This window comes from Hyperolius riggenbachi, chromosome 2, assembly GCF_040937935.1.
Source record: "Hyperolius riggenbachi isolate aHypRig1 chromosome 2, aHypRig1.pri, whole genome shotgun sequence".
Classification (NCBI taxonomy): domain Eukaryota; kingdom Metazoa; phylum Chordata; class Amphibia; order Anura; family Hyperoliidae; genus Hyperolius; species Hyperolius riggenbachi.
Window position 1 is genome coordinate 546,741,089 of NC_090647.1, and position 19,350 is coordinate 546,760,438.

At 48.0% G+C, this 19,350-nt stretch overlaps 1 protein-coding gene across 1 annotated transcript in view; it reads left to right on the forward strand.

Annotated features, from left to right (window-relative positions):
* Positions 1–2,499: 2,499 nt before the first annotated feature.
* Positions 2,500–19,350, forward strand: part of TMEM39A (transmembrane protein 39A) — a 42,379-nt gene continuing 25,528 nt past the window's right edge. The window contains exons 1-4 of the mRNA XM_068266222.1: positions 2,500–2,629; positions 3,493–3,680; positions 13,537–13,759; positions 14,300–14,383. Coding sequence (XP_068122323.1) covers positions 3,568–3,680; positions 13,537–13,759; positions 14,300–14,383 — 420 coding nt within the window. The 5' untranslated portion in view covers positions 2,500–2,629; positions 3,493–3,567. The remainder of the gene's footprint in view (positions 2,630–3,492; positions 3,681–13,536; positions 13,760–14,299; positions 14,384–19,350) is intronic.

The window sequence follows — 19,350 nt, forward strand, 5'->3', positions numbered from 1 at the left end:
CACAGCCAAGGGATCAAATTACAACATGTGTTTATTCACAGATGAGGGGGAATCAGGCAGGCTAAACTCTATTAATACATCCAGGGTGCATTTCTATATGTTTTCCTTCTGTCCTGTGCAAGAGTTCATGTCCACTTTTAAAGGAGAAGGCTGTCTATTAAGTAATATCTGTTGTTCTTTCCTCACACACTACACACTATTACAATAGTAAACTGCAACGTGTTTATCCCATTAGCAGCTTCAATAGTGTATCTCATTTGAGATAAATCCTCTGCTTTTTACCTCAGTCGGCAGAACTAGGTGTGCTGTAAATTCTTGGAATGCTTTGATGTCTCTCTCTGCCAGCAGAAAATATAGAAACTGAAAGCTCTGTTATTGTCTCACACTGCCCCCTAGTGACAAGTGACCATACATACACATTATATCCCTAATAATTACTAGCAAGGAAATGTAACACATACATTTGAAAAAATGTGCTAAAATAAATTGGCCTGGAGCACTTGCAAGCCTTTAAAGAGAACCCGAGGTGGGTTTGAACAATGTGATCTGCATACAGAGGCTGGATCTGCCTATACAGCCCAGCCTCTGTTGCTATCCCAAACCCCCCTAAGGTCCCCCTGCACTCTGCAATCCCTCCATAAATCACAGCCGTGCTGTCGACACACAGCGTGTCACAGCGGCTGTGTTTATCTCTATAGTGTCAGTCTGCTGCTCTCCCCGCCTCCTGCAGAACTCCAGTCCCCGCCTGCATCCCTTCCCTCCCTGCTGATTGGAGGGAAGGGACGGGGGCAGGGACCGGAGCTATGCAGGAGGCGGGGGAGCAGCGGAGACTGACACTACAGATGTAAACACAGCCACACAGCTCGGCTGTGATCTATGTCTGATTGCAGAGTGCAGGGGGACCTTAGGGGGGTTTGGGATAGCAACAGAGGCTGGGCTGTATAGGCAGATCCAGCCTCTGTATTCAGATCACATTCTTCAAACACATCTCGGGTTCTCTTTAAATAAATTTGGCTGGTAAAGGGTTAAATGCATTTTTCCCTTGCTTGTAATCTGCATTGAAGGATTTGCTCTGCTCCTGTAATGGTTTTGCATTGTGGCATGTCATTGAATAATGCTTCAGTAGCCTTGTCCTACGGCGTACGGGTGCAATCGCTGCTGGGAGACTTGGGCGCAGGATACAGCCGATATACGGCTTACCCTGCTCCTGCAAAAGTCCCTGCGGCGTTAATTACTATTCCCCAGTCAGGTCGCCGTGGATGGTGGGAAATGATGTAATTCACCTTCCAGCTATTGCTGGAGGCCGAATTACAGTGTTTTAAAAGAACTTCAGCTCTTTCTTATGACAGCGCCAAAGTTACTCTGTGCGCAGCTATAGCTGTAATTCCTATAACGGTCTATGGTGGCGCCGGCTGCACACAAATCTCCTGCACTCCTATAGATGTGTTCGTGTCCTAAGTTCCTCAACCCATTGTGAGCAGTTTGTCCTGTTTTTTGATCTGGCCGATTGTATTGTCTGTGGAGCGTTCTCTATTGCCTTCAAGGCTGCCAATTCTGAGCAGCTAAGGCTGGGTACACCCCATACAATTTTCAAGTCAAATCAACGAGAAATTTCCCATCGTTTGATCATTTTCAGCATGTCCGATCTGCTTTAGATCGAGAAAGGGATAGAGTTTTAAATCGGTACTGCTCAAAATCGATCCCTTTTTTGATCATGAGCAGATCAGACATGCTAGAAATGATTGAAACTTCCCATCGATCTGACGAGAAAATTGCATGGTGTGTAATAAGGAAAGGCATAAGGAAAGTTAGAAGATTTTTTTTGCCGCTCGAATGACTGTATCTGAAGAAAATACTGTACCGTAAATATGCAACTTTAACATAGCTCCCAACTGTCCCTCTTTTGGAGCCCTGTCCCTCTTTCCTCCTCATTTGTCCCTCTTTCAGGACTTTGTCCCTCTTTCTATGTAAATATATATATATTGCTCTACTAAAAAAATGTATGTGTTTGACTCTAAACTTTATTCCCATTCTTTAAATTGACATATTCCTAAGTTTAAAGTGTTAATATGAAGGAAAATGAACCAGGATAGAAAGTACCAGCGTGGTTTGAATTATAAAACATATTTTTCTTATGAAATCTTTATGGTATGCGTGAGTATGAGTGACCGGGGGGGGGGGGGGGGTGACTAGGGGCATGGCTTAAGTGTCCCTCTTTCTCATCTCAAAAAGTTGGGAGGTATGACTTGAATCATAATGTGGTTGTGTTATGTGCAAGCATTAGACAAACTTGAAATTTGGTGAAAATATTCTGTATTCCTATCCCTCCTCTGAACTCTGAAATAGTTTTGAAGATGTTATAATTCTAACCCCAATGTTCTTTACTAATAGCAGGGGTGTTGGGAGGGGTTATGGTTGTCTCTTGCACCTATTCCTGTTGAACACAGGACTACACTTCCCATGATCCCCAGCGGTGACTGTTAGCTGCTTATACACTCAATGCTGTTGTCAGTTTAAGGTTGTTGACAGCTGCAATAAATGGACTTGAATTACAATTATTTGCTTGCATCGTGAACCCAACACGAAATGTGGCTATGGTGATTTATATTTTAGCAACATCAGCCTTCAGGTGCTCATACGTTTATTTGGTTTTCCATCAAGCAACCAACAACTTTAAGGTTGATCGAAAGTTGATTGACTAGTGGCCCACCCTCTATCAGCGAGATCTTGTCCATTCTCCTTCACTGTCGGTCTGACCGATGCCTCCATGCTCTGAAACCACAAATCAATCCTGTTGATTGAAATCATGTGAGCAGCAGACGATTCCTTTACGGTGATTGGATATTTTCCATTCTGCTCAATCAAGTAAATTGGTCGATCAGCCAACTTCCATGGACAGAATCAAACTCCATCGATTCTCCGCCGATCTCATAAAATGATCTAATCGAATGGTTGATCATACAACGGGCCGGATTTACCATAAGGCACTGTAGGAACGTGCCTACAGGCGCCTGTTGATGGGAAGGCGGCTCACTCCCCTTCCCCAGTGCCTCCCCTCTTCCCAATGCAGAGTCCCGAGCAGAGCATAAATGGTTACTCACCCAGCTCTCAGCATTCCACTGATGAGATCTCCCTTCAGTCAGGGGCACCTCTAGCTACTTAATACTGAGAGTACTACTAAGGGGCGCCTGTAGCTACCTATGATAGGCAGGGGAAGTAAGAGAGAGGTAACAGCTGGGACAGCCAGCACACTTGCGGTGCGGTTCGGCGGGAGCTTGTAGGTTCATGGAGGGGGAAGTCTAGGTTGCCAGAACATCTGTGCCTATAGGCTACTGTGAGGGAAATCTGGGTCTCATTGTACAGGAAAATTGAGTAATAAATGGGCACCTTTGGTTTTCTGTTTTATGCGGAGTTCCCCTGTAAGAGGCAATGTTATTGAAGTGAAGTGGTATCGTTCTGTTGGGGTAACCATGTTCCGCCTTCTCTCTACAGAGCAGATCACGGCCTTGCGCTGTATTCCAGGCCTCGGAGTGGAGCTGACTGGTGGACGTGGACTGGCACCTTGTCATGCCCGGTGGAAGAAGGGGTCCTAGCCGGCAGCAGTTGAGCCGTTCCGCATTGCCCTCTCTGCAGACTTTGGTTGGCGGGACTTGTGGCAATGGCACAGGGCTGAGAAACAGGTGAGACCGAAATGCTGCCAGCGACTCCCATTATTGCCTGTGTTTTAAGAGGCCCTGTAGTGACATATCGTAGAATGCAGGACATTATTCAGGATACCCACTTTTACATTAGATATCCTGGTTTCAGCATTTAGAAACACTTCCTATATCTATATATTGCTGTATATTGGTATGTAACTCCGCCCTCCCATCAAGACTTAGCCTAGGCTTTTTAGCTATGTGGAATTCTCCTCCCAGAGCATTCTGGGAGACCAGGTATATTTTCACTGGCTTTGTAGCTCTCCATAAACAAACGTTCCACAGTGATGCATCTGACAGGACTAAAGATGTTGCCGCCTGTTTAGATTTTAAATTGGGGACGGTAGAGATTTTAAAAAGGACAAACACTCACTAATCTATAAAAAAACAATGTAAAAAAAGCAATTTAATTTATTTTCTGTACAGTTCCTCTACTAAATGCATACGTTTTTGAACTGGGTTTTGTAAGTACTTTTAGTACTAAACCTAAAAAAAAGTATAGAATAAAATAATCTGTATGTATTGCCTATTTATTTACAAAGTCCTGGGTTAGATGTATGTATGTGTGTCAGGGCTGGTTCACACTAGAGCAGTTCTGGAGCGTTTTTTAAAACACTTGCAGGGGGAAAACCGCTTGGATAATGAAAGTGAATGGGATGGTGCACACCAGAGAGGTTCGTTTTTTCCACAAACGCAAACTCTGGGGCTGCAGCATTTTTTAGATTTCTGAGGTGTTGCTAATCTTGGGGGGGGGGGGGGGGATGGGGGGTTAGTGGGTGGGAGGGCAGACAGCGGCGGTGTGGGGGGACACAGAGGCATGTCATGGGGCAGAGAACAAGCCTTTGTGTCCCATCTACCGCACAGCCTCAGGCTCTTTAACCACTTAAAGAGAACCCGAGGTGTGTTTGAAGAATGTGATCTGCATACAGAGGCTGGATCTGCCTATACAGCCCAGCCTCTGTTGGTATTCCAGACCCCCCTAATGTCCCCCTGCACTCTGCAATCAGACACAGATCACAGCCGTGCTGTGAGGCTGTGTTTACATCTGTAGTGTCGGTCTCGGCTGCTCCCCCGCCTCCTGCATAGCTCCGGTCCCTGCCCCCGTCCCTTCCCTCCAATCAGCAGGGACCGGAGTTCTGCAAGAGGCGGGGAGAGCAGCAGACTGACACTATAGAGAAAAACACAGCCCGCTGCGACAGGCTGTGTCGACAGCGAGGCTGTGATTTATGAGGGATTGCAGAGTGCAGGGGGGGACCTTAGGGGGGTTTGCGATACCAACAGAGGCTGGGCTGTATAGGCAGATCCAGCCTCTGTATGCAAATCACATTCTTCAAACCCACCTCGGGTTCTCGTTAAGGACTACAGGCTTACACCCCCGCCTAGCGACCAGGCTATTTTTCACAATTAAGTGTTCTGCAGCTTTAAAAGCTCACTGCAGAGCCATACAACTGAGCACACAAATGAATTCTCCCCCCCCCCCCCAATCCAATCAGTGATCACCTCTCATAGGCATCAGCCTATGAGAGGGGATCACATTGTGGGCCACTCGCCTTCTCACAAAGCTGTCCCCTTACAGCGCTGTGCAACGCTCGCAGCGCTGTTTACATTAAAAAAAAAAGTGGGCTCCAAGAGTGGGGCTCCATAACTAAAGCGGGGATGCGCGCAATCCCCTGCAACCCACAGTACTTGACACCAATTGGCGTTACGCGGTCCTGCGGGAGCCACCTTGCAGCGTCGTGGTGGTCGTAAGGGGGTTAAAGCTCGCACTAGCGGGGGGGGGGGGCAAAAATCATCCAAAATAACTCGTTGTCCTGCAAATGAAGGAGCAAATGATGGATTAGAACAGTGGTCGTCAAACTAAGGCCCGCGGGCCGAATGTGGCCCCCTGAGGCTTTTATACTGCCCCCACCTACAAAATGTATTACTTATAGATGCGGTCAGCTGCATCTTTAAATATTGGCTGTCCACATATAGAATAGCCAGACATCCACATAGGAGCCAGAAAGCAGTCATTCGCTGGTTTCCTGTCAAATTCCACAACAGGTGACACTGCTGTCCAATTGTATGGCAGGTTGTCACCTGGGCATGCTTTACTGTCTGGCCTGCAAAGACTTCTACATAATTTTATGTATACTACGGCCCCCCAGCAGTCTGAAGTATGTTGACCCGGCCCTCGACCCTAAACGTTTGGGGACCCCTGGATTAGAAGAACGTTCCATGACGATTGTCGTGCGTTTTGAACGACTGCCATGACTGATCACCTCGGCTGATAATCGTTCATTCATAGCTCTGTACACATTGCTGACTGATTATTAAACAATGTGTCTGTGAAGTGTGTGGCACTTTGCTTAGATCTAGCATCGTTTACCGATCCAGTCACATATCATTCGTAGTCTTTTAATGTTGTTCACATTGCATCACGTGGATATCCTGAAAGATAGATGGTGGAGCGATCGTTCATCACATGTTACTCACAATCTATCTTTCGGTGTGTATATAAAGCTTTAATCTAGCGCCGGCTCCCTAGAAGGGGGATTCAGGAAGTTCAGCTGAGGTGGGCGGCTGTGGGTGTCACCCATACAGGAAGTGACGAGAGATCACCACAGATCTTGTCAGAGTTTCTCCGTGGGTGTCGCCCATACAGGAAGTGACGAGAGATCACCACAGATCTTGTCAGAGTTTCTCTGTGGATGTCGCCCATACAGGAAGTGACGAGAGATCACCACAGATCTTGTCAGTTTCTCTGTGGGTGTCGCCCATACAGGAAGTGACGAGATCACCACAGATCTTGTCAGAGTTTCTCTTCAAGCTGTGGAGTGTTTCCCGCCCTCGGGTTCCTCAGTTGCTTGTGTTGTTGAAACCTTTTCATCACTTTCAGAATCATAAGATAACAGATGGGGAAGCTGTTGCTTTCTCCAGGAGACAGTCATGACCTTTAAATCGTGGGATCTGAAGATAAGCAAGGTGCAGTCTGGATAAAAATCAGTTCGTTTTTAGTTTAGTTTAGAAAAAAGCAATGATGAGGTTCAGAGAATGCCCTTTTGTGTGTTACTTGGTTTTATCATTTACAGTTATCTATTGCCAGCATCGCCCCTTTCTGTCAGCTAGCAGCAGAGGCAGACACACCTGTGCAATTCATTTCCTTACATGGAGCTTCAAGGCCATTTATAGTCTTTCTTATCTCTCACCACTGGTGAGAAATATCTGTGGCATTTAAAGCGGTATTGTCACCATAAAAATTAAATTTTAACAGCAACTGGTCTGAGTGTATTAAGTGATAAAGATGCTAATCCTGCATTCCGAACTTTCAAAACTTTTTCTGCTGTTATGATTTGGAGTTATCACTTACTTTAGGGGCACTGGTCCTTTAATAGCCATTGCCATTCAGTTGCATGTTGGGGGTTCTTTTTATCTATAATATATTCATCCTCTTCCCTTTATTTCCCTGCCTAGCTGTTTATCCAATACATGATCCCCTACTCACTTGTGTCTACAAGCAAGGCTGAGGTGACTCAGCGATTGGAGGAGAAAAGAAAAAAAGTAAAGGGCAGAAATGTCATCAGAATTTAGCCTAAATTGTGGGCAAAAGACATGGCCCCCACCAAGAATTCTCTTCATTTACTATATAACATTCACTGAAATCAAAACGTGGACAGTACAATACATGTGTTATGTAAGTAGATCGAATATTTATCTACTTCTATACAGTGGTTTGCAAAAGTATTCGGCCCCCTTAAGTTTTCCACATTTTGTCATAATACTGCCACAAACATGAATCAATTTTATTGGAATTCCACGTGAAACACCAATTCAAAGTGGTGTACACGTAAGAAGTGGAACGAAAATCATACATGATTACAAACATTTTTTACAAATACATAGCTGCAAAGTGGGGTGTGTGCGTACTTATTCAGCCCACTTTGGTCTGAGTGCAGTCAGTTGCCCATAGACATTGCCTGATGAGTGCTAATGACTAAATAGAGTGCACCTGTGTGTAATCTAATGTCAGTACAAATACAGCTGATCTGTGACGGCCTCGGAGGTTGTCTAAGAGAATATTGGGAGCAACAACACCACGAAATCCAAAGAACACACCAGACAGGTCAGGGATAAAGTTATTGAGAAATTTAAAGCAGGCTTAGGCTACAAAAAGATTACCAAAGCCTTGAACATCCCACGGAGCACTGTTAAAGCGATCATTCAGAAATGGAAGGAGTATGGCACAACTGTAAACCTACCAAGACAAGGCCGCCCATCTAAACTCACAGGCCGAACAAGGAGAGCGCTGATCAGAAATGCAGTCAAGAGGCCCATGGTGACTCTGGACGAGCTGCAGAGATCTACAGCTCAGGTGGGAGACTCTGTCTATAGGACAACTATTAGTCGTGCACTGTACAAAGTTGACCTTTATGGAAGAGTGGCAAGTAGAAAGCCATTGCTTACAGAAAAGCATAAGCAGTCCCGGTTTCAGTTTGCCGCAAGCCATGTGGGGGATACAGCAAACATGTGGAAGAAGGTGCTCTGGTCACATGAGACCAAAATGGAACTTTTTGACCAAAATGCAAAACACTGTGTGGTGGAAAACTAACACTGCACATCACTCTGAACACACCATCCCCACTGTCAAATATGGTGGCAGCATCATGCTCTGGGGGCGCTTCTCTTCAGCAGGGACAGGGAAGCTGGTCAGAGTTGATGGGAAGATGGATGGAGCCAAATACAGGGCAATCTCGGAAAGAAACTTCTTGGAGTCTGCAGAAGACTTGAGACTAGGGCAGAGGTTTACCTTCCAGCAGGACAATGACCCTAAACATAAAGCCAGGGCAACAATGGAAAGGTTTAAAACAAAACATATCTATGTGTTAGAATGGCCCAGTCAAAGTCCAGATCTAAATCCAATCGAGAATCTGTGGCAAGATCTGAAAACTGCTGTTCACAAACGCTGTCCATCTAATCTGACTGAGTTGGAGCTGTTTTGCAAAGAAGAATGGGCAAGGATTTCAGTCTCTAGATGTGCAAAGCTGGTAGAGACATACCCTAAAAGACTGGCAGCTGTGATTGCAGCAAAAGGTGGTTCTACAAAGTATTGACTCAGGGGGCTGAATAATTATGCACACCCCACTTTGCAGTTATTTATTTGTAAAAAATGTCTGGAATAATGTATGATTTCCGTTCCACTTCTTACGTGTACACCACTTTGTATTAGTCTTTCACATGGAATTCCAATAAAATTGAATCATGTTTGTGGCAGTAATGTGACAAAATGTGGAAAACTTTAAAGGGGCTGAATACTTTTGCAAGCCACTGTATGTGTTGTTTCCCCTGGCATAGTATGGTTAATCCGACTGCTTTAAAGAGAATATGGAGGCTGATATCTTCATTCTCTTACAAACAATGCCAGTTGCCTGGACTCTGTGCTGATGTTCCGCCTCTAATACTATAAGCCACTCCCCCAGAATGAGCATGCAGTTCAGAAGCTGCGACTTTGGTGCGACTCTGCTGGCTGCATGCTTGTTGCAGGTGCGTGAATCCTACAACAGGGTTGGTACATACGCCCAATATTTATTGGCAATTTTTATCTCTTCCATGTAGTATGAGGTCTAATAGATTTTTAATGCTATGGGCAGGTGATGTAGGCAAGGCCAGGTTTATACTTTTTGTGCCCCTAGGCCAAGTATGTTGTGGCTTCCCTTTCTTGTGCAGCTGCGCCCCTCCCATTCCATGTGTAGCCCTCTCTTCCATGTATATCCATATACTGTAGCCCCTCCCATTCCATGTGTAGCCCCTCTTCCATGTATATCCATATACTGTAACCCCTCCCGTTCCATGTGCAGCCCCCTCTTCCATGTGTATCATCCATGTACAGTAGCCCCTCCCATTCCATGTGTAGCCCTCTCTTCCACGTGTATCATCCATATACAGCAGCCTCCCTCCCATTCCATGTGTAGCCCCCTCTTCCATGTGTATCATCCATGTACAGCAGCCTCCTCCCATTCCATGTGCAGCCCCCTCTTCCATGTGTATCATCCATGTACAGCAGCCTCCTCCCATTCCATGTGTAGCCCCCTCTTCCATGTATATCCATATACTGTAGCCCCTCCCATTCCATGTGTAGCCCCTCTTCCATGTATATCCATATACTGTAACCCCTCCCATTCCATGTGCAGCCCCCTCTTCCATGTGTATCATCCATGTACAGCAGCCCCTCCCATTCCATGTACAGCCCCCTCTTCCATGTGTATCATCCATGTACAGCAGATCCCTCCCATTCCATGTGCAGCCCCCTCTTCCATGTGTATCATCCATGTACAGCAGCCCCTCCCATTCCATGTGCAGCCCCCTCTTCCATGTGTATCATCCATGTACAGCAGCCCCTCCCATTCCTTGTGCAGCCCCCTCTTCCACGTGTATCATCCATGTACAGCAGCCCCTCCCATTCCTTGTGCAGCCCCCTCTTCCACGTGTATCATCCATGTACAGCAGCCCCTCCCATTCCATGTGCAGCCCCCTCCTCCATGTATATCCATGTACTGTAGCCCCTCCCATTCCATGTACAGCGCCCCCTTTTTCTCATGACCAGCTCCCTTAGCGTCTGTTTCCTTTTTCCACATGTTGCTTCCCACTTTCAGCCTCCTCTTTCACTAGAAGCCACTCCTCTTTTATGTCCATATCAAACCCCCCTCTCCCTGGAGTGGAAAAATTTTAAATTAGCCAATCAGAATTGAATGTGTGTATGCACCCTAAAGCACAGCATGTTTAGAAGTGAATGAAGATGGCAGCCTCCAGATCCCTCTCACTTTAGGTTCACACAAGGCAGGGAGCACACACGTTACAATGCTGCTTGGGAATTGCACTTGGTTCACGTTCATTTGCGGTGGTTGTTGCGGTTTGCTTTTATCTTTCACACAACGCTTTGGTTTCCAAATTAAATACCATATTTTTCGGACCATAAGACGCTCCTGACCATAAAACACACCTAGATTTGAAGGAGAAAAAACTGGGGAAAAAATACTAAACCTGGTATGGTGCTGGGGCTGGACCTGCTTCCCCCCATTACATTTTCCCTCCTGCGCCCTCCTCTGTCCCTCCTGCGCCCTCCCCTGTCCCTCCTGCGCCCTCCTCTGTCCCTCCTGCGCCCTCCCCTGTCCCTCCTGCGCCCTCCCCTGTCCCTCCTGCGCCCTCCCCTGTCCCTGCTGCGCCCTCATCTGTCCCCCTGTCCCTGCTGCGCCCTCCCCTGTCCCTGCTGCGCCCTCCCCTGTCCCTGCTGCGCCCTCCCCTGTCCCTGCTGCGCCCTCCCCTGTCCCTGCTGCGCCCTCCCCTGTCCCTGCTCCCTGTCCCTGCTACGCCCTCCCCTGTCACTGCTGTGCCCTCCCCTGTCACTGCTGTGCCCTCCCCTGTCACTGCTGTGCCCTCCCCTGTCACTGCTGTGCCCTCCCCTGTCACTGCTGTGCCCTCCCCTGTCACTGCTGCGCCCTCCCCTGTCCCTGCTGCGCCCTCCCCTGTCCCTGCTGCGCCCTCCCCTGTCCCTGCTGCGCCCTCCCCTGTCCCTGCTGCGCCCTCCCCTGTCCCTGCTGCGCCCTCCCCTGTCCCTGCTGCGCCCTCCCCTGTCCCTGCTGCGCCCTCCCCTGTCCCTGCTGCGCCCTCCTCTGTCTCTGCTGCGCCCTCCTCTGTCTCTGCTGCGCTCTCTTCTGTCCCTCCTGCGCTCTCTTCTGTCCCTCCTGCGCTCTCCTCTGTCCCTCCTGCGCTCTCCTCTGTCCCTCCTGCGCTCTCCTCTGTCCCTCCTGTGCTCTCCTCTGTCCCTCCTGCGCTCTCCTCTGTCCCTCCTGCGCTCTCCTCGTCTCTCCTGCGCCCTCCTCTGTCCCTCCTGCGCCCTCCTCTGTCCCTCCTGCGCCCTCCTCTGTCCCTGCTACGCCCTTCTCTGTCCCTCCTGCGCCCTTCTCTGTCCCTCCTGCGTCGTCCTCTGTCCCTCCTGCGTCTTACTCTGTCCCTCCTGCGTCTTACTCTGTCTCCCATGTCCTTCTCTATGCCCTGATCTGTCCCCATCCTCTTCTTTAGCCTGATCTGTGCCCTCCTCCTCTGTCATCTGTCCCCGTCCTCCTTAATTTCCTCATCTGTCCCCCGGCTTTCCCGCTATGCCTGACAACTACATAGTACCTCCCTGCAACAAAATGTTGCCTCCACTCTCCTTTCAAGCAATCTTTGATGTCCCCCCGGCTTTTCCGCTATGCCCGACACCTATATAGCAGCTTCCTGCAACAAAATGCTTCCTCTGTTCTCCGTTCATGCAGGCTTCAGTGATCCCTCCTGAGAGACCTTCGGGTCCAATGAACAAAAGTAGCTGCAGGTGGATAGAAGCCTGCGTGAACAGAGAGTGGAGGCAGCATTGTGTTGCAGGAAGCTGCTATAAAGGTGGCGGGCATAGCGGGAAGCCGGGGGACAGATGAGGACATGGAGGAGGGGGACAGATGAAGACATAGAGGAGGAGGGAGATGGAAGAAGATGCGGAGAGATGCAGTTACATAATATTTACTGGATTTTTGAATGCTGTGCTCACCCCCCCCCCCCAGCATGGTCCCAGGACCCCAACCCCTCCCTGCACCATTAATATTGGCGCTGGTCTGAATTTTCTTATTCAGACCATAAGTCGCACTGACTTTTTCTCCCCACTTTAGGAAGAGAAACAGTGCGTCTTATGGTCCAAAAAATACGGTGCCTTGCGCCGCTATCTGAAAGCATGCACAAGTTCATGGAAAATTGCTTACAGAAAGAGCGAAGGCGAACTCAGATTGCCACAGAACGCCTTCAAAATTTGCCAATGCAAGTGTGCTTCCGGCCTAACGCTGACAAATTTCAAAGTGTTTAAAAATGTAGAATAAAAATATAGCGGTCCAGACACACATCACCACTCTTTATAAACAGGCCACATAGAATTTTGTAGCGCTATAACTGACACAATTTTACCTTTTTTTCATCACACTTGCATATAACTGATATAAAGTTTTTGCGTTCACTGGGGATCAGGGTCTTCTCATGAACTCTCTCTGATGAGCAGCAATGTTTGGGTGGGGTTCCTATGCTCGGAGTGCCTCTATAACAATGTACAGCTGTATGATCCGGACTCTCTGTGATAAGCAGCAGTGTAGGAGTTCCTATGCTCAGAGTGCCTCTATAACAATGTACAGCTGTATGATCCGGACTCTCTGTGATGAGCAGCAGTGTAGGGGTTCCTATGCTCGGAGTGCCTCTATAACAATGTACAGCTGTATGATCCGGACTCTCTGTGATAAGCAGCAGTGTAGGAGTTCCTATGCTCGGAGTGCCTCTATAACAATGTACATCTGTATGATCTGAACTCTGTGTGATGAGCAGCAGTGTAGGAGTTCCTATGCTCGGAGTGCCTCTATAACAATGTACATCTGTATGATCTGGACTCTGTGTGATGAGCAGCAGTGTAGGAGTTCCTATGCTCGGAGTGCCTCCATAACAATGTACAGCTGTTTGATCTGGACTCTCTGTGATGAGCAGCAGTGTGGGGCTTCCTATGCTCGGAGTGCCTCTATAACAATGTACAGCTGTATGATCTGGACTCTGTGATGAGCAGCAGTGTAGGAGTTCCTATGCTCGGAGTGCCTCCATAACAATGTACAGCTGTTTGATCTGGACTCTCTGTGATGAGCAGCAGTGTAGGGGTTCCTATGCTCGGAGTGCCTCTATAACAATGTACAGCTGTATGATCTGGACTATCTGTGATGAGCAGCAGTGTAGGGGTTTCTACGCTCGGAGTGCCTCTATAACAATGTACAGCTGTGTGATGTGTGCTCCTCTGTTCCCCTTTTAGGAATGGTAACGCTGTTGGCCTCTCCGCCCCTCCGCTGACTGCCTTGATCACCCCAGAACCGGTGCGCCACTGCCGAATCCCCGAGCTGCCGCTAGACGGGAGCCTCCTCTTCGAATTCCTCTTTTTTATCTACCTTCTGGTGTCCCTCTTCATCCAGTACATCAACATCTACAAGACGGTGTGGTGGTACCCCTACAACCACCCCGCCTCCTGCACGTCTCTGGTGAGTATACTACGGATAGCCCTGGAGAAATGACATTGTTCTCTCTGACCCATCAGCCAGTCTAATAAATGTGAACCATGAGGATTTTTTTTCCTGGATCAGACAGAAGCTTAGGCTACATGCACACTTGAGATAAGTCTTTGGAAAAGGCAATATCACAGACCAATTTTACCCCATTCCACGTAGTATGAGAGGCATACTCTACACAGTCATGCATTCATAGTTTTAGCACACATCTACAGACTAATCTATTAAGCACACACATTCTGTTCTGATCTGAAATTATTTTTGTATTTATTTTATACAGCTAAATCTGAAATGCTGCATTTTGTGGTACGTTTCAGATTTACAAGACAGTCTGAAGAATGAAAAAATGGCAGAATTTGCAGACTAGCTAGCAAGGGGGCGACAGCCTCCTCCCCAACAAAGTAAACCAGAGTGGGTCCCATCCTGTTTACTTTGTTATATACAGAGCACAACAAGGTAAACTAAAGGGGATTCCATCCAGATATTTACTCTGCATTGTTGTCGTTGTTGCAGAATTTCCACCTCATCGATTATCACCTGGCAGCTTTCATCACCGTCATGTTAGCCCGGCGACTTGTCTGGGCGTTAATTTCAGAGGTAAGTCCCCGCCTGTCGGGCTGTAGGGTGAAATGTGTGCTTCTCCATAGTGTAACAGCAGGATGCACCCAGGAACAAGCATGCATGTATAACAGGGTGGTCTTTGCCTGTAACATTAAAAGATAAAACCTTACTTGATCACCACAGGCTGCGCTAATAGCCTAACTCGTGATTAACCTGCTGGCTGTATTAACAGTAATATTTCTGTGAGCTGTCTGCACGCATTAATATTACCACAGTTGTGTACATCAGCCCCTAGTGTCAGTTCTAGTGTCCCGTAAGTAATGGAGATGGGTGACTCCACGCTTGTATAGAATGGGGCTGAGTGGATCTGTGACCCACAACAGCCACCAGTGCTACCAAGCTGTGAACACCACTCTGCACAGCTGCCTGTATGAACAAGTGCTGTTCCTGTACCACGCATAACCCTGCAGGGAGACCTCATGTGCATTTGTAGCTCACTGGGGAGCATGTATTAGGTCTGCTTACCTTTAACCACTTGCCGACCGCACGCTTATACCGTGCGTCGGCAAAGTGGCAGCTGCAGGACCAGCGACGCAGTTCTGCGTCGCCAGCTGCAGGCTGATTAATCAGGAAGCAGCCGCTCGCGCGAGCGGCTGCTTCCTGTCAAATCACGGCGGGGGGCTCCGTGAATAGCCTGCGGGCCGCCGATGGCGGCTCGCTGGCTAAATGTAAACACAAGCGGAAATAATCCGCTTTGTTTACATTGTACGGCGCTGCTGCGCAGCAGCGCCGTAAGGCAGATCGGCGATCCCCGGCCAATCAGCGGCCGGGGATCGCCGCCATGTGACAGGGGACGTCCTGTCACAGGCTGCACAGGACGGATAGCGTCCTGTGCAGCCCCGATCACCGGGGGGACAGGTAGGAGAGGGAGGGGGGTGAATGTCGCCGCGGAGGGGGGCTTTGAGGTGCCCCCCCCCGCCAGCCACACGCAGGCAGGAGAGATCGGACCCCCCCAGCACATCATCCCTCTAGTGGGGAAAAAAGGGGGGTGATCTGATCTCTCTGCCTGCACCCTGATCTGTGCTGGGGGCTGTAGAGCCCACCCAGCACAGATCACATAATACAATGCTGGTCCTTAAGGGGGGGGTAAAGGGTGGGTCCTCAAGTGGTTAAGGGGAACTGGTCAGACAAAAATGCTGTGTAGAGGTTGACTGGCTTAAAGCATGTGTGGAACTCCAGGCCTGGAGGGCCAGATCCATGCCAGTGTTTAGAATGGACTGAGAGAGAGGAATGTGTTCTACCTGATGGACCACATCTTTCCTGATTCAGACCCATCAATTCATTTGAGCTGTGTCAAAAATGTGGGAGGATCTCGGCCCTCGTAGGACCGGTTTGGCATACCTGGCTTAAAGTATACCTGAGATCTTGCAATAAAAAGATTTTATACTCACCCAGGGCTTCCTCCAGCCCCATGAGCACCGATGCATCACTCGCTGCCCTCCCGAGTGCCTCTTTTTGGCTGCAATTAATCCCTTTAATCCGGCTCACTTACGCCAGTCGGCTCTTCTGCGCATGAAAGGGATATGGAGGCTGCCATATTTGTTTCCTTTCAAGCAATACCAGTTGCCTGGCAGCCCTGCTGATCTATTTGGCTGCAGTAGTGTCTGGATCACCCACTTGAAACAAGCATGCAGCTAATCCAGTCAGACTTCAGTCAGAACACCTGATATGCATTCTTGTTCAGGTTTATGGCTAGAAGTATAAGAGGCAGAGAGGATTAGCAGGACAGCCAGGCAACTGGTAATATTTTAAAAGGAAATAAACATGGCCTCCTCCATATCCCTCTCAGTTCAGGTGTGCTTTAAAGGGAACCTGAGACAAAAGAAGTCTCGGGTACCATACTTACCTAGGGCTTTCTTAACCTCCCTGGCGGTACGCAGATGCGGTGGCTGTGTCCGAGGGAGGGATTTTTTTTAATTAAATGTTTTTTTTTATGTTAGCTAGCACTAGGTTAGCTAACTGTGGCCCCCAAGTCCCCCGGCACCGGTCTAAGCCCCCTAACCGCCGCCGGCAACACTCACCCGTCCGCAATCCCGTGAGAGCCGCAGCTTCCCAATTAGCATCACTCATCGCTATGGCGACGATCGGACATGACGTCATGCGCAGTTCTGATCCTCTCCATAGCGAAACCTGGTGCTGATTGGGAGGCTGCGCCATCGCGGGATCCCTGGGGGGTATGTATACCGGAGGTGATCACGGGCAATCGGAGGGGACCGGAGGGACTTGGGCACCATAGTTAGCTAGCAAAGTGCTAGCTTAACAACATGTAAAACATTTTATTTAAAAAAAAAATTCCAGGGCGATGCAATCCCCTGCGGCGGCAAGCCCGACACTGTCGGGCTTACCGCCAAGGAGGTTAAGCACGGGGGCGCGCAGATGGGCTGCGCATGCACAGTGAAGTGCGACTTGGCCAGGGTACCGGGCCATACTGCTGGGGACAGGAGCCACCCGGGGAGACAGCGAGGGATGAGCGGCCTCAAGGGGGGGTGTAAGGAAGCCAAAGGTAAGTATGGAACCTGAGACCTGTTTTTGTATCAGGTACACTTTAAGAACATTTCTGCAGTCTTTTTTTTTTTTCTCCAAGATTCACCAATTTAAACCGTGCTAGCAGAACTTTTATTGCAGTCTCTGAAACAAAAAAAGCTATATTGTTATTGGGTTTGAGTATAGAAAGTGTCAGTATGAAAGTTTGTTTGGGTCACGTACTATTTAGCACCTCCCTCAATCCAGCTCCTGGCCAGAATTCCATCCCAGGCAATGCAACAGACTTTGGCTGATCTGGCAGTGCCGAGGAGAGGCCCATGTGGGGAACGTGAGAGCGCAGTGCTAGATTTCAGTAATTCACTGCAGGATCACTATAACTAAACACACTGACTATAAATCACATCTGTAAAGTTTAGACTTCTATATAGAAACATTGCAGGAAACGCATTACAACCAGGATCATTGTACAACAGCGACATCTTGTGGAGAAAATGCAGAAGGCAAGTTAGAAATTCTGCTACTCTATGATAAATTCATTAGTACTGTCCAGATGGCCAATAAGAGGCTGGTTATTCCAGCTTGTATGCAGCCTTGCTACAAAAACCAACTACACATAAGTGTACATATTAAAGTGTGCAATACAGGTGGGTACAAGCACTGGTCAAATAAACATACAAAACAAACCACAACTACTACCAGTATATGCTGTTCAACCACCTGGATTTATTACAAAATGTTAATCAATTCTCATGGGTCAATCGCAATGGGACCTATTCAAGTTATACATATTGCACACACTTATAATGCACAGTTATCATTATACGGGGACTTCCCCCAAAATGTCTCCTCAGGAAGTCCCAGACGACTGCGCACTGAACAGAGTGCCAATGTGACAAAATTAACCATTTCTAATCCACACATGGGAAGAGGCAAACCCGGACACTTACAATGCCAAGAGATTGAGCATCTAATATGCCAATTGCTTGTCCAATTGTCTGCGTCATCCCATGTGCCGACAATAATGGTGGTCAACAGCAATATGAATGCACCACCCCATGCCCCCCTATGCCCCCCCGCAAATCACAGCACCATGCCCCAAACACAAGCAATCTCCTAAAGATTCTGTACTAAGGGGTCGTCGCCCCCAAAAAAACAAAAAATGAGAACAAAGTTATGATGGCATATATGAAAAATATGAAAAAAATTCCACAAGAGTTCCCAATCCAGACTTCAATTGCATGGAACAAAGTTCAGCATCAAAAACGTCATTATAGCAGGTCATGAAAGATCACTGGCTTTTTTCTAAGAGTCATTTCAACACAAGAGGGCTGGTGCACCTAGCCAAGTTGCTACCAAGTAGATTACAGGCCTATGTTGACGAAAGGATCATTAATTCAGCAAAGCCGTGCATCTCACCATCCAGGTATCAGTGCATGCAATGTTCCACCATGGAGCTCTGTGGATATTAGTGTCATATAAACTTTTTCTCATAGTTACCACCTCCTGTATCAGTACGAGATGCAATGTCCGCATAGACTACTAAGCCGGCCCGGCTAACCGCAGCGTCCGTGATGTATGTCTGCGGGAGTATCCAACTCGGGGCCTTAAGCCTGTGTCATCGCGTCCAAGCGGAAATCCAACCTTTGGAGATACACGCCATAGTTCCGGGCACCGCGCTCCGATCCAGCGGGAGGGCAGAGGGGGGCGGAGAGGCACATCTCAGCGCGTGACGCAGGCCTACGTCGATGCGTTTCGCCCCGCCTAGGGACTTCCTCAGGACGTACTGCGCAACTGCGCTGGATCACATGGCCGCCTTTTATGCGACCCGGAGGTCGCTTCCGCCAGTAGTTCTTTGACAACGTACTGCGCAGGTCTATTCATCCCAATGACATCATATGACACAGTTCGCATGCCCAACGAATGCACTCGCATCCATAGCTCCCCCTAGTGGTGTTAATATATATATGCAGTCCCCTGCATCTTTTAATATGTTTGCATACAAATATAGAACATACATGCCTGGAGGGGAGTTAAGCTTCATGCCATCATTGCCATCTAGTGGACATTGCTCAATTAACCTCCATTACATTCCAGAAAAACAGACCATAGTACTATGTCTCACAGGCACTATCTGTCCATACTTTTGCCCCTCAGTACACACAACAATACTTATAATTATCGTTCCATTATCATATAAACCAGATAGCATATCCCTTATATCCCAATAATACCGGCCGGCACCGTTTATTTCAAAAACACCTTTAGATTAAGGTCCCTATTTAAACCTTTGGGATATAGTGTGTCCAATGTATATATCCAATAACTTTCTTTCCTATACAATATAGACTCAGTCTTCTCAAACCTGATACTTATATTTAGGCAATATCTACCTTTCGCCTTCAGTCCAGCCGGGCTGGATTCATGGAATTCAGCAAAATGAGTGGAAATAGGGGTTTTGT